The following is a 14,578-nucleotide window of genomic DNA, read 5'->3' as shown; positions in this document are numbered from 1 at the left end:
TAATTCTAGCCATTCTGACTGGTGTAAGTTGGTATCTCATTGTGGTTTAGATTTGTACTTCCCCGATGGCAAGTGAGGTGGATCATTTTTTTGTGTGTTTGTTGGCCATTTGTATGTCTTCTTTGGAGAAATGTCTATTCATGTCTTCTGCCCATTTCTTGATTGGATTATTTGTTCTTTGGGTGTTGAGTTTGAGAAGTTCTTTATAGATTTTGGATACTAGCCCATTATCTGATATGTGATTTGATAATATCTCCTGCCATTCTGTAGGTTGCCTTTTAGTTTCATTGACTGTTTCCTTTGCTGTGCAGAAGCTTTTTATCTTAATGAAGTTCTAATAGTTCATTTTTGCCTTAGATTCCCTTGCCTTTGAAAACATGTCTACCAAGACATTCATGTGGCCAAGGTCACAAAAGTTACTGGCTGTGTTCTCCTCTGTGATTTTGGTGGATTCCTGGCTCACATTTAGGTCTTCCATCCATTTTGAGTCTATTTTTGTGTATGGTGTAAGAAAATGGCCCCATTTCATTCTTCATGTGGCGGTCCATTTTTCCCAGCACCGTTTTTTGAAAAGATTGTTTTTTTCCATTGGATATGCTTTCCTGCTTTGTTTTAGATGAGTTGACCATAGAGTTGAGGGTCCATTTCTGGGTTCTTGTTTCTGTTCCATTGATCTATGTATCTGTTTTTGGGCCAGTACCATACTGTCTTGATGATTAAAAATATAAATAGATCTTAAAACCTGGAATTGTGATGTCCCCAGCTTTGGTTTTCTTTTTAAACATTCCTTTGGGTATTCTGGGTCTTTTCTGGTTCCAAACAAATTTTAGGATTGTTTGTTCCAGCTCTGTGGAATAAGTTGGTGGCATTTTGATAGGGATTGGATTGAATGTATAGATTGCTCTAGATAGCAGAGACATTTTAACAATATTTGTTCTTCCAGTTCATGAGCAAGGAATGTATTTCCATTTCTTTGTGTGTTCCTCAATTTCTTTCATGAGGGTTCTGTAGTTTTCTGAGCACAGATCTTTTGCCTCTTTGGTTAGGTTTATTCCTAGGTATCTTATGGGATTGACTCCTTAATTTCTCTTTCTTCTGTCTCATTGGTAGTGTACAGAAATGCAATTGATATTCTGTGCATTGGTTTTATATCCTATCACTTTGCTAATTCCTCCATGAGTTCTAGCAATTTTAAAATGGAGTCTTTTGGGTATTCCATATAGAGTATAATTTCATCTGCAAAGAGTGAGAATTTGACTTCTTTTTGCCAGTTTGGATGCCTTTTATTTCTTTTTGTTGTCTGATTGCTGAGGCTAGGACTTTTAGTACTATATTGACTAGTGGTGATGATAGTGGACATCACTGTCGTGTTCCTGACCTTAAGAAAGCTCATAGGTTTTCCCCATTGAGAATGATACTCACTAGGGGCTTTAGTAGATGGCTTTTAAGATATTCCCTCTATCCCTACACTTTGAAGAGTTTTAATCAGGAATGGATGCTGTATTTTGTCAAATACTTTCTCTGCATCTATTAAGAGGATCCTATGATTCTTGTCTTTTCATTTATTGATGTGATCTACCACATTGATTGTTTTATGAATGTTGAACCACCTTGCTTTCCAGGGAAAAATCCCACTTGGTCATGGTGAATAATCCTCTTAATGAACTGTGGGATCCTATTGGCAAGAATCTTGGTGAGAATTTTGGCATCCATGTTCATCAGGGGTATTGGTCTGTAATTCTCCTTTTTGATGGAGTCTTTGTCTGGTTTTGGGATCAAGGTAATGCTGGCCTCAGAAGGATTTTGGAAGTTTTCCCTTGCTTTCTATTTTTTACAAGAGCTTCAGAAGAATAGGTTAAATGTTTGGTTGAATTCCCCTGGGAAGCCATCTGGTCCTGGACTTTCATTTTTTGGGAGGTTTTTGATAATTTCTTCAATTTCATTGCTGGGTATGGGTCTGTTCAGATTTTCTATTTCCTTCTGTTTCAGTTTTGGTAATTTATACGTCTCTAGGAATACATCCATTTCTTCCAGATTACCTAATTTGTTGGCATATCATTGCTCATAATGTTCTTATAATTGTATTCCTTCAGTGTTGATTGTGATCAGTCCTCTTTCATTCGTGATTTTATTTATTTGGGTCCCCTCTCTTTTCTTTTTGAGAAGTCTGGCCAGGGGTTATCAGTGTTATTAATTCTTTCAAAGAACTAGCTTTTGAAAAGTTTTTGTTGATCTGTTCTACTGTTCTTTTGATTTCTATTTGATTGATTTCTGCTCTAATCTTTATTCACTCTCCTTTAGGCTTTATTTGCTGTTCTTTCTCCAGCTCCTTTAGGTATAAGGTTAGGTTGTGTATTTGAGACCCTTCTTGTTTTTTCAGAAGGGCTTGTGTACTGGTATATACTTCCCTCTTAAGGCCACCTTTGCTGCATCCCAAAGGTTGAACAATTGTGGTTTCATTTTCATTTGTTTCTATGAATTTTTAAAAATTCTTCATTACAGTACATTGCACCCCAGCTTTCTTTTGCTGTCCATTAGCATGATAAATGGTTTTCCAGTCCCTCACTTTCAATCTGGAAGTGCCTTTGGGTCTAAAATGACTCTTGCAGACAGGATATAAATGAATCTTGCCTTTTTATTCAATCTGAGATGCTTTGTCTTTTGATTAGGGCATTTAGCCCATTTACATTCAGAGTTGCTATTGAAAGATATGAATTTACTGTTATGGTATTCCCTCTAAAGTCACTGTTTGTGTATATTGTCTTTGTTCTTTTATGATCTGTGTCACCTTTGGGCTGTCTATATGCTTAAAAGATCCCTTTTAATATATCTTATAGGGCTAGTTTGGTGATTACAAATTCTTTTTGGTTCTGGTTGTCCTGGAAGCTCTTCATCTCCCCTTTTATTTTGAACGAGATCGTAGCTCAATAAAGTATTTTTGGCTGCATATTTTTCTCATTTAGCATCCTGAATATATCATGCCAGTCCTTTCTGGCCTGCTAGGTCTGTGTGGATAGGTCTGCCAGTCTAATGTTTCTATCCTTATAGGTTAAGGACGTCTTGTCCTAAGCTACTTTCAGGATTTTCTTTTTGTCTCTGAGACTTGTAAGTTTCAATATTATATATTGAGGTTGATTATATATTGATTATATATTTTTACTGATTTTGAGGGTGGTTCTCTGTGCCTCCTGGAATTGGATGCCTGTTTCCTTGCCCAGATTAGGGAAGTATGATTTACCTTCTGCCCAACTCTCTCATTCCTCTTCTTCAGAGGAATTATTATTCCTCTTCCAATTATTCTAATATTGTTTCACTTAATTGTATTACTTATCTCTCGAATTCTCATCATGATCCAGTAGTTGTTTATTTCTCAGCTTCTTTATTTCCATCATTTTACCTTCTATGTCACTAATTCTGTCTTCTGCCTCATTTATCCTAGCAGTTAGAACCTCCACTTTTTATTGCATGTCATTAATAACCTTTTTGATTTAACTTGATTAGATTTTGGTTCTTTATTTCTCCAGAAAAGGATTCTCTAGTGTCCTCTATGCTTTTTTCAAGCCCTGCTAGTATCTTTATGCTCATTATTCTGAACTCTAGTTCCAACATCTTACTTATGTCCAAACTGAAGAAGAATAGATGGACAAGGGAACAAAATACTAAAATCGCAACAACAAACCCAGAGAAATAGACACTGTACAAATTAGAATAGACCCAAAACCGAAAGAAAAAAAAAGAGAGAAAATGTAACCAAACAGGTGAACAGATCAGCACACTGGATTTTATGTGTATTTTGGTCTATTTGTTAGAAAACTATATCCCAAAATTGTAATGAAAGAAAAACTTATATTCATGAAAAAAATAAATACAATGAAAGGATAGAATGTAACTAAAAATTCAAATTAAATGACAAAAAGAAAAGGAATATAAAGAGAAAGGTGAACAGAACAGAGCAACACAGTATATCCTAAGTGTATTTAGGTCGGTTACAAGAAACTACATCTCAAAATTGTAAGGAAATACAAAAATAAAATTAAATACATTGAAAGTATAGATTATAACTATAAAGATGAAAATTTAAAGAAAACAGTTGCTAAAATAAGAAATAGGTTCAAGAAGGAAAGAGAAAAAAATTAAAATGGAAAGACTAAAGGATCACAAGGGGACCCCCCCCCCCATTAATGCTGTATGCTGTATTCCCCTAGTGCTAGCGGTTTGCAGTTCTCAGTGTTACAGAGACTTGGTCTTGGCTGGATGTTTTTGCTGATCTTCTGGGGGAAGGGCCTGTTGCACGCATTCTGGGGTGTCTTCTGTACCCTGGGTGCAATTGCCCCGCCCTTGCCCGGCCCGGCTGCTCTGGGTGCCCTTTGTTCCCCGAAGGCTTTCCGGGCAGCAGCTTTAGGGGACGCCGGTGAGAATGGCAGCCTCCCCAGCTCCAGCCCCGAGCGCAGGCCCAGGGCCCCTCAGTGCCCTCAGGGAAGAGCAGTCAGTGCCTCCTGTCTCCCGGTCTGGTCTCCGTCAGCGCTCCGTGCTCACCCAGCCCGAGGGGTTGTCTCAGGCCCGTGACCCCGTTTGAGCCCCGAGCCCCAGACTGTGCGGTGCACGTGCTCCTCATGGAGGCTGAAGGGGGTGTTCAGAATGATTTAGTAGCTATCTAGCTGAGTCCTGGAACCAGACGACAGTAAGGCCTCCTCCTCCTCTGACACCTTCAACCTCCTTTCACTTTTATTCTGATTTTAGTTATCTCCATTTTTTAAAAAAGGATTTTATTTATTCACGAGAGACACAGAGAGAGAGAGGCAGAGACACAGGCAGAGGGAGAAGCAGGCTCCATGCAGGGAACCTGATGCGGGACTCCATCCTGGGTCTCCAGGATCACACCCTGGGCCTAAGGCAGATGCTCAACTGCTGAGCCACCCAGGCGTCCCTAGTTATTTCCATCTTCCTTCCTAATCAGTATTATTTTTACTTACTTTTTTTATTCCACAAGCTAGTTCTTTATTTGAGAGTGAGAGAGAAAGGGAGTATGAGCAGAGAAGATAGGGGCAGAGGGAGAGGAGGGGCATAGAGAGAACCTAAACATGCTCCACACTGAGTGTGGAGCCCGATGGGGTCTCAATCTCATGACCTTGAGATCATGGCCTGTTCCAAAATCAAGAGTCAGACACTTAACCGACCGAGCCACCCAGGTGCTCCTATTAATTCAGTTTTCAAGTAGCTACAGGCCTATACAGATTGTTTCTATTTCAGTTTTGGCAGCTTGTATCTTTTAAACAATCAGTTTGCATCATTTATGTTGTGATATTTGAGGACATTGAAGTTGTCTACACAGAGCCTCTGGCATTTCATCATTGTATTTCAGGTTTTCATATCTGGCACTGATTCCTGCAGTATTTCTTCTCATGTGTCTCTTCTCTGATAAACCATTAGCCCCTCTATTCATCTGTCTTCCCTCACTCATTGGGGCAGCAAATTGTTCTGTGTTCTTTCCTTTGTACAGAACCAAAAGTTGGTGATTTTTTACTCTGTTCAGCTTTTTACTTGTTATCAGGACAAAGTGGCAACTTTCAAGCTACTTACATGCAGAACTGGAAACCAAAAGTCATTACTTTTTTAAAAACTTTTTTTAATTTTAAAAAGACATGAAATTTACCATTTTAACCATTTTTTCTTAAGTTCATTGATTTTTTTACATTTGTTTTTATTTGAGTTCAATTTGCCAACATAGTATAACACCCAGTGCTCATCCCATCAAGTGTCTTCCTCAGTGCCTGTCACCCAGTTACCCCATCCCCCCACCCACCTCCCCTTCCACAACCCTTTGTTTCCTAGCATTAGGAGTCTCTTATGGTTTGTCTCTCTAATTTTTCCTACTCAGTTCTGTGGGAACTCCTTTCCCTTATAATCTCTTTCACTATTTCTTATATTCCCCATATGAGTGAAACCATATGATGGTTTGTCCTTCTCTGATTGAGTTACTTCACTAAGCATAATACCCTCCAGTTCCATCCACATCGAAGCAAATAGTGGGTATTCGTCCTTTCTGATGGCTGAGTAATGTATATATTTTATATATTACCACATCTTCTTTATCCGTTCATCTGTTGAAGGACATTGTGGCTCCTTCCACAGTTTGCTTATTATGGACATGCTGCTATGAACATTGGGGTGCAGGTGTCCTGGTGTTTCACCATATCTATCTTTGGGGTAAAGATCCAGTAGTGCAATTTCTGGATCATAGGGTAGCTCTATTTTTAACTTCTTCTAGCTTCCACACAATTTTCCAGAGTGGCTGTACCAGTTCACTTTCCCACCAACAGTGCAAGAGGGTTCCCCCTTCTCCACATCCTCTCCAACATTTGTGGTTTCCTGTCTTGTTAATTTCCACCATTCTCACTGGTGTGAGGTGGTATCTCATTGTGGTTTTGATTTGTATTTCCCTGATGGCCAGTGATGTGGAGCATTTTCTTGTGTGGTTGTTGGCCATGTTTATGTTTTCTTCTGTGAAATTTTTTTGTTCATGTCTTCTGCCCATTTCATGATTGGATTTTTTGTTTCTTGGGTGTTGAGTTTGATAAGTTCTTTATAGATCTTGGATACGAGTCCTTTATTTGATATGTCATTTGATAATATCCTCTCCCATTCTGTAGGTTGTCTTTTAGTTTTGTTGACTGTTTCTTTTGCTGTGCAGAAGCTTCTTATCTTGATGAAGTCCCAATAGTTCATTTTTGCTTTTGTTTCTTTTGCCTTCGTGGATGTATCTTGCAAGAAGTTACTGTGGCTGAGTTCAAAAAAGGTTGTTGCCTGTGTTCTCCTCTAGGGTTTTGAAGGATTCTTGTCTCACATTTAGATCTTTCAACCATTTTGAGTTTATCTTTGTGTATGGAATAAGAGAATGATCTAGTTTCATTCTTCTGCACGTGGCTGTTCAATTTTCCCAACACCATGTATTGAAGAGACTTTTTTGTTCCTTGGATGTTCTTTCCCGTTTTGTCGAAGATGAGTTGACCATAGAGTTGAGGGCCCATTTCTGGGTTCTCTATTCTGTTCCATTGATCTATGTGTCTGTTTTTGTGCAAGTACCATACTATCTTGATGATCACAGCTTTTAGTACAGCTTCAAATCTGACATTGTGATGCCCCAGGCATTGGTTTTGTTTTGAAATATTCCTCTGACTGTTCGGGATCTTTTCTGATTTCATACTAATCTTAAGATTATTTGTTCCAACTCTGTGGAGAAAGTCCATGGTATTTTCATAGGAATTGCATTGAATGTGTAAATTGCCCTGGGTAACATAAACCTTTTCACAATATTTATTCTTCCAATCCATGAGCATGGAATGCTTTTCCATCTCTTTGTGCCTTCCTCGATTTCTTTCAGAAGTGTTCTGTAGTTTTTAGGGTATAGATCCTTTACGTATTTGGTTAGGTTTATTCCTAGGTATCTTATGATTTTGGGTGTAATTGTAAATGGGATTGATTCCTTAGTTTCTCTTTCTTCAGTCTCATTATTAATGTATAGAAATCCTTTCAATAGTTGCAGAGAAAGTGTTTGACAAAATATAGCATCCATTCCTGATTAAAACTCTTCAAACTGTAGGTGTAGAGGGAACATTCCTCATTATCTTGAAAGCCATCTGTGAAAAGGCCACAGCGAATATCATTCTCAATGGGGAAAAACCAAGCGCCTTTCCCCTAAGATCAGGAATGTGAGAAGGGTGTCCACTCTCACCACTGCTATTCAACATAGTACTAGGATTCCTAGCCTCAGCAATCAGACAACAAAAAGAAATAAAAGGCTTTCAAATTGGCAAAGAAAAAGTCAAACTCTCCCTCTTCACAGATGACATGATACTGTATATAGAAAACCCAAAAGACTCCACCCCAACATTGCTAGAACTCGTACAGCAGTTCAGCAATGGAGCAGGATACAAAACAATGCACATATTAACCATTTTTAAATATAAGGTTCAGTAGTGTTACATAGATTCACATTGTTGTAAAACCAATCCCAGATCCTTTTCATCATACAAAACTGAAATTCTGTGCTCATTAATGCCTACCCTTTCTCTCTCCCCATAACCCCTGGCAGCCATCATTCTGTTTTGTTTCTATTAATTTGACTACTTAAATATCTGATATAAATAGAATCATACAGTATTTGTAGTATTGTGATCGTCTTATTTCACTTAACATAGTGTCTTCAAGATTCATGTATGTTGTAGCATATGACATGATTTCCTTTCTTTACAATGTTGAATACTACTATATATATAATATATATATTACATATACATATACATTACATATACATTTTGTTTATTTATCCATTGATGTTTAGATTGCTTCTACCTCATGGCTATTGTGAATAGCACTGCTGTGAACAATGGTATACAAACATCTCTTCAAGCTTCTGCTTTCAATTCTTTTGAATATATGCTCAGAAATAGGATTTCTGGATCATATGACAGTTCTTTGTTTAGTTTTTGAAGGAGCCACCATACTGTTTTTCATAGCAGTTCTACCACTTTGATACCACCAACAGTACACAAGTGGCCCAGTTTCTCCACATCTTTACCAACACTTGTTTATTTTATCTTTTTATTTCCTTTTTTTAAAAAAAACAGTAGCCATCCTAATGGATGTGAGGTATTATTTCATTGTTTTTTGATTTGCATTTCTCTAATGATTAGTGATGTCAGCACATCTTTTCACATCATTATTGGTCATTTGTGTACCATCTCTAGAGAAGCTCTCTACCCGTGCTTCTCCTTCCCCATATGTAGCATCTGCTGATTTAACCTCTGCTTCTCCTCTTTGCCTATGCTTCTCCTTTCTGCAGTGTTTGTCCTTTTGTTGATTCTGTCCCCACCTCGTCCTGTCCCTGCTGATCCAATGCCTCTTCTGCCTCAGCTTCTCCTTTCTGCAGCTGTTGTTTCTCTTACTCCTTCTGTCCCCACTTCCAACTTCCCCCTTGTCCAGTCCCTGCTGATCCTGCTGCCTCTTCTGCCTCAGCTTCTCCCTTTTCCTGTGCTTCTCCTTTCTGCAGCCGTTGTTTCTCTTACACATTCTATCCCCACCTCAACTTCCCCCCTTGTTCAGTCCCTCCTGATCGTGTTGCCTCTTCTGCCTCAGCTTCTCCCTTTTCCTATGCTTCTCCTTTCTGCAGCTGTTGTTTCTCTTACAAATTCTGTCCCCACCTGAACTTCCCCCTGGTCCAGTCCCTGCCGATCATGCTGCCTCTTCTGCTTTTGTACTTTTCCTTCTTGCAGCTCTTGTTTTTCTTACCCATTCTGTCCCCCACCTCACATTCCCCCTTATCTAGTCCCTGCTGATCCTGCTGCCTCTTCTGCCTCAGCTTCTCCTTTTTCCTGTGCTTCTCCTTTCTGCAGCTGCTGTTTCTCTACGCATTCTGCCTCCACTTCAGCTTCCTTCTTGTTCAGTGCCTGGTGATCGTGCTGCCTTCTTTGCTTCAGCTTCTCCTTCTCTGTGCTTGTCCTTTCTGTGGCTGTTGTTCCTTTTGTTGACTCCCTCCCATCTTTGCTTCTCCTCCTTTGCTGTCTGCTCACTATTGCTTATCTGCTGATCCTGCCCCTGTTTTTCTTTTTTTTACTGATGCTTTTCCTTAGTCTGCTGCTCCTTCTGCTGGTGCTGATTTTCCTTCTGCTGCATATGTTGATCCAGCTGCTTTGTTTCTCCTTGCTCTTTTACTTTTTTACACATCATTTCAGGCTTCCTTCGAACTTCACTTTTACATGGCCCTTTGTGGCTACTGAAACCCTGACTTGCTTTATGGCTCCATTCCTAATTGCTCCAGTGTCTCATCATTTCAATTTTAAATTAGCCCCCACCTGGAAAAAAAAAAAGCTTATGTAAAAGCTATAGCTTTAGGTCATAGATAGCTGATCAGCCTGTGAATTAGCTGTACTATTGGTACTCACCTCTGGTGCAAGCAGCCATGGCCATGGCTAACGAGTGCAAGTGGTGAATCACATGGTACAGGTTGTGACCACTGTGGCCCATGGGGACTGAGGGACTTTATGATCATTAGAAGGGGCTGTGCCTGAGTAGGCAGTGATTGTCTGCTGTTCTGGAAGTGGATCAAGGAGCAAGTGAATGAGTAATGAGGCAGCAATGTAGATAAGTTACTCTTTTTAGAAAGTTGGATGAAGTGCCTGCAGGAGAGTTTGGAAGACAGTTAAGGAGTGATGTGGAATATTTCTATCTAGCAAGAAGGGAAAACTGGAGGCAAACAGAAAGAGAACAGAGGGAGCAGGATTTTGTAACAAATAGGGTTTAGACTGAGAGCACAGAATTGAAGGGCTGACCACAGTTGAAGGTGTGATGCCAAATCCTTTGGAACTGGGAAATGGGAAAGTTGGCATTTCCTCCCTCACCATGCTGTCAGGGTGTATCATGAATTTTTTTTTCCTTTCTCTTGCAGGTCCTGAATCTGTGCTCCCGTCACTTCTCAAAGTTGTAATGAAACCCATCGCAGCTGTCGGAGAAAGCTACCAGTATCCTCCTGTGAACTGGGCTGCTCTCCTCTCTCCACTTATGAGGCTAAACTTTGGTAAATACCAAGTGTTTTTAGGCCTTCAGACTCTGCTTTTAGGATGTGACCTGATTAGAAAAATAGATTCTGGGTCACAATTGGTGGTGACTAGATAGACCTTTGGGATCTTATAGTCTTTCTTCTTGGATGGAACAGTTGGATTACTTCCACTGAGTCACTTTCTGAATCGTGGAGGCTGAGGAAGAGGAGGTCTGAAGACACAGACCAGAAGCACTTATCAGAACAGTGCTTGACTGAGGTGTGTGTGTGTTGCTGCCTGTGTGGTGCAGGCCCCAGAAGGCCTGGTTTGGTGGTCCTCAGACGCATTGTCAGAGTTCTAGGAGTCAGGGAAGTACCCTGTGGTGGTTTGCTATTGCTGCTCTAACAAGTTACCACAGATTTAGTGGCTTGAAGCTACACAAATGTATCATCTTATAGTTCTGTAGGTTAGAAGTCCCAACATGGTGCTTACTGGGCCAAGATCAAGGGATCAGCAGAGCATCATTCTTTCCCCCATGCCTGAAGGGTGCGATGGTCTAAGTGTTGGTGTCCCCTCACCAATTCATAGGTTGAAATCCTAATTCCTAACGTGCTGGTCTGAGGAGGCAGGGCTTTTGGGAGGTGATTAGCTCATGAATGTGGAGCCCTCTTAAATGGTATTCATGCCCTCATACAAGAGGCCCCAGAGAGCTCCTTCACCTCTTCCACAGTGTGAGGACACAGCAAGAGTTGGCCGTCTACAGCTGGGTGAAATGTTCCACCAGAACCAAACCATGCTGACACCCTGATCTTGGACTTCCACCTACCAGAACTATGAGAGAGAAACTTCTGTGGTTTATAAACCACCCAGTCTGTGATATTTTGTTATACCAGCCTGAACAGGCTAAGGCAGGGAGAATCTGTGTTTTTCCTTTTTCCCCTTTCTAGAGGCTGCCCACATTCTTTGACTTTGTGTCCCCCTTTCTTCATCCTTAACGCCTGTGACAGCTAAAACCTTCTCACACTGTCCTCTTTCTGGTTCTGTACAACCTGGAAAATATTTTCCACATTAAAGATTCATGTACTTAATGGGTCCATTTGAATACTCCAGGATAATCTCCCCATCTCAGCCGTCCTTAACCTTAATCACATCTGAGAAGTTCCTTGGCGAAGCAAGGTAACATATTCACAGGTTCCAGGAGTTAGGAAGTAGGCATCTCTGAGGACCATTATTTTGTTTAACACAGATACTCTGTGATAAGAGACAGAGGGAATGCACACCTCTGGTTCATCCACATCAACCTTTTTAATGGAGTTAGCATATGCAAATTTAATCCATTTACATGCCCCCCCCACACACACACCTCCAGAAAAAGATAGGGTGGGGAGAACAATTTTTTAGTAGTGGTATATTACTCTGTGTGTGTGTGTGTTTGCAACGAGTCCTCTATTATTTACAGTTGGGTACTCTCATACAGAAAGATTTGTGAGCCATAATTTGTGTACAGTTGAAACGATAATCAAAGATGATTTTGACTATGCACAGTTTTTCACTTAAATGCTTTCATTTGAACATTATACCTATATGAGATATGATGTCACCATACAGTGGTTCTGGAGATTTCATTTGAAAAAAATGTTCTCCTGAGCCTTCCCTGCTTTTTGTGTGCTGTATGAAAAATGTTGGTGTTTTAGTAAAAATCCTGAGAAAGAAGAAGGAAAGATCTCATTGGGAAAATATAGCTACCGATGGGAATCAGGCTGCTGAAAAGATTAGATCACTAGAGAATGTGGCTACATTTTTAAATCCTCCCAAACCTAAACAAATTTCTCTGTGCACTGAATGCAAGTTAGAGAGGAGGGAGAAACAGAGACAGAGAGTTTTAGCTAGAATTTTCTCAAATTTTTGATAGTATTCAATTCTTTAGATTTCTTAGGACATCATAAGAGAAATTTCCTGAGCTAGAGCATGGCCATTGCCAGTTCCAAGTTTAACCCTGTGTTGCCAGTGTGTACCTTCTTTGCCTCACAGTGGAAAGGCAACTTGAATGAACTATCTTTTGGTTCATTCGAGTTCTGTTACTGGGAAAAGTCACACAAGCAGATGCTTTGATTTGAGACCTAGAAGTCTGAAAATGAGTCCACGAAGCAGCTATATAACCCATATTCTTTTCTTCTCTTGCAGGAGAAGAGATACAGCAACTGTGCCTTGAAATTATGGTGACACAGGCCCAGTCATCCCAGAATGCGGCTGCCCTTTTGGGACTGTGGGTGATGCCACCACTGATCTATGGGCTGAGTGTATGTAGCAATTCAAGGTGTTGGGCAACAGGAAGATATGGTTCTTTTGGGGGAGGTGAACATTCATTTGGGTATATGTTCTCAAAGTAAAGAGTAGACAGACGTGATTTTGTAAAACTTGGGAGCTTGGCAGTAGCTGGCCAGCCGATTGGGAGATTGTGTAATTCAGAACTCTGCTCTAGCCATTGGTGCTCATGCTTTCAGCTCTCATTGATTGCAAAAAAAAAAAAAAAAAAAAAAAAGAAAATTATGGTCAGGTATATTAAAGTTCCTTTCTCAAGATCACACAGCTAGAAAATTGTAGAGTTATTGGAACCTGGGTTTATTTATATGATATACAATATATGGGTTCAGTAGATATTAAGAGAACAGCAAATCCATATATGATCCTTCCCTTTCACAGAAAAGACAGCAATTCAGATGAGCCTTGAAGGCTTGGTAGGATTTTGTTAGGCATCCTGTTATAGGCACGGGGCGGGGGGGGGGGGGGGGGGATGTAGGTGGGAGGGTGTAGGTGAGGAGAGTAGAACACCTCTGCTAGCACTGAGGAAGTGACCTAGCCCTGTATCTATGATAGAGGGAGGGAGTCAGCACCTTCCAGGTATAGACTAAGGGTGAGTAGGAATATTGGGGTCAGATCATTAAGAAATGTGAAATTAGCAAATTGTATGATTTTGAATATATTCCAAGCTAGGACAACCCCCTGCATTCCACAATTCCTTAGAAGTTGACCAGTTGATTACAAATTAAATGATCCTATTTTTACTCTTCTATTCAGGAGGCTTTAATTCTTTGAGAAGAATTCAAAGTTCTCACATTAGTTCCTCAGTCTTTTAATTTTAGTTCCTCTCCTGTTATCTTTTTTCTTTTATTTTTTTTTTTAATTTTTAATTTTATTTATTTATTCATGAGAGACACAGAGGCAGAGACACAGGTAGAGGGAGAAGCAGGCTTCATGCAGGGAGCCCGATGCAGGGCTCAATCCTGGGTCTCCAGGATCATGCCCTGGGCTGAAGGCGGTGCTAAACTGCTGAGCCACCCAAGCTGCCCATCTTTTTTCTTTTAAATTCTGCTACATATTCTAATGCTTTTTAATTGAAGGGGGATGTGATTGAAAGCTGCATCCTCTCTATTCACAATGATCACAGACTGTCGGCTCTAAGCACCTCCCATCTAGCTGCCAGTACCGAGCACTTGCTAGGTATCTGCTACTTGTAAGCACTCAGTGAGCACTTTCAGACATCAGACGGAATCTCTCTTTAATTCTGACATATTTTTTTTTACAATCTTGAGTTATAATTTATATTCCATAAAATATGGCTATTTTAAGTATACAGTTTGATGAGTTTCAGTACATTTATAGATTTTCATCCATCACCCATCATATTTCCATTACCCCCAGAAAGTTGGATTGTGCCAACTTGAGGACGATCCCCACTCCCCATCTCAGACCTAGGCTACCTCTGATCTGCTTTTCATCTCTGTAATTTTCCCTTTTTTAAAGAGAACTTTCCTATAAATTTAAATTTCATATAAACTTTGGAAAGTCTTTAGAATGGAATCATACAAGATGAAGTCTTTCATGCCCCGCTTATTTTGCTTCTGAGAAGTAGATTTTTGGTTTCCATTTTACAGGTTGACAAACCGAGGCACATCTCAATTAAACCGTTTATATTGCTAAGAAACGGGAGTGAGCCTGGCTGACTCCGTCTGTGTCGAAGACACTGTTCTCTTAACCCTTCC

The 14,578-nt window shown here is 40.1% G+C and overlaps 1 protein-coding gene across 2 annotated transcripts in view; it reads left to right on the top strand.

The window, feature by feature from the left end:
* The window catches only part of FOCAD (focadhesin), a 312,624-nt gene that overhangs the window by 277,219 nt on the left and 20,827 nt on the right, over positions 1 to 14,578 (top strand). For both annotated transcript variants that reach the window (XM_055301666.1, XM_055301665.1), the window contains exons 36-37: positions 10,445 to 10,573; positions 12,720 to 12,835. In XM_055301666.1, the coding sequence (XP_055157641.1) occupies positions 10,445 to 10,573; positions 12,720 to 12,835 (245 nt within the window). The remainder of the gene's footprint in view (positions 1 to 10,444; positions 10,574 to 12,719; positions 12,836 to 14,578) is intronic.

The sequence above is a fragment of the Nyctereutes procyonoides genome, unplaced genomic scaffold (assembly GCF_905146905.1).
Source record: "Nyctereutes procyonoides isolate TBG_1078 unplaced genomic scaffold, NYPRO_anot_genome, whole genome shotgun sequence".
In the NCBI taxonomy this organism is placed as follows: domain Eukaryota; kingdom Metazoa; phylum Chordata; class Mammalia; order Carnivora; family Canidae; genus Nyctereutes; species Nyctereutes procyonoides.
The sequence above is the reverse complement of the archived record's forward strand: the minus strand, read 5'-3'. Positions and strand labels throughout refer to the sequence as shown.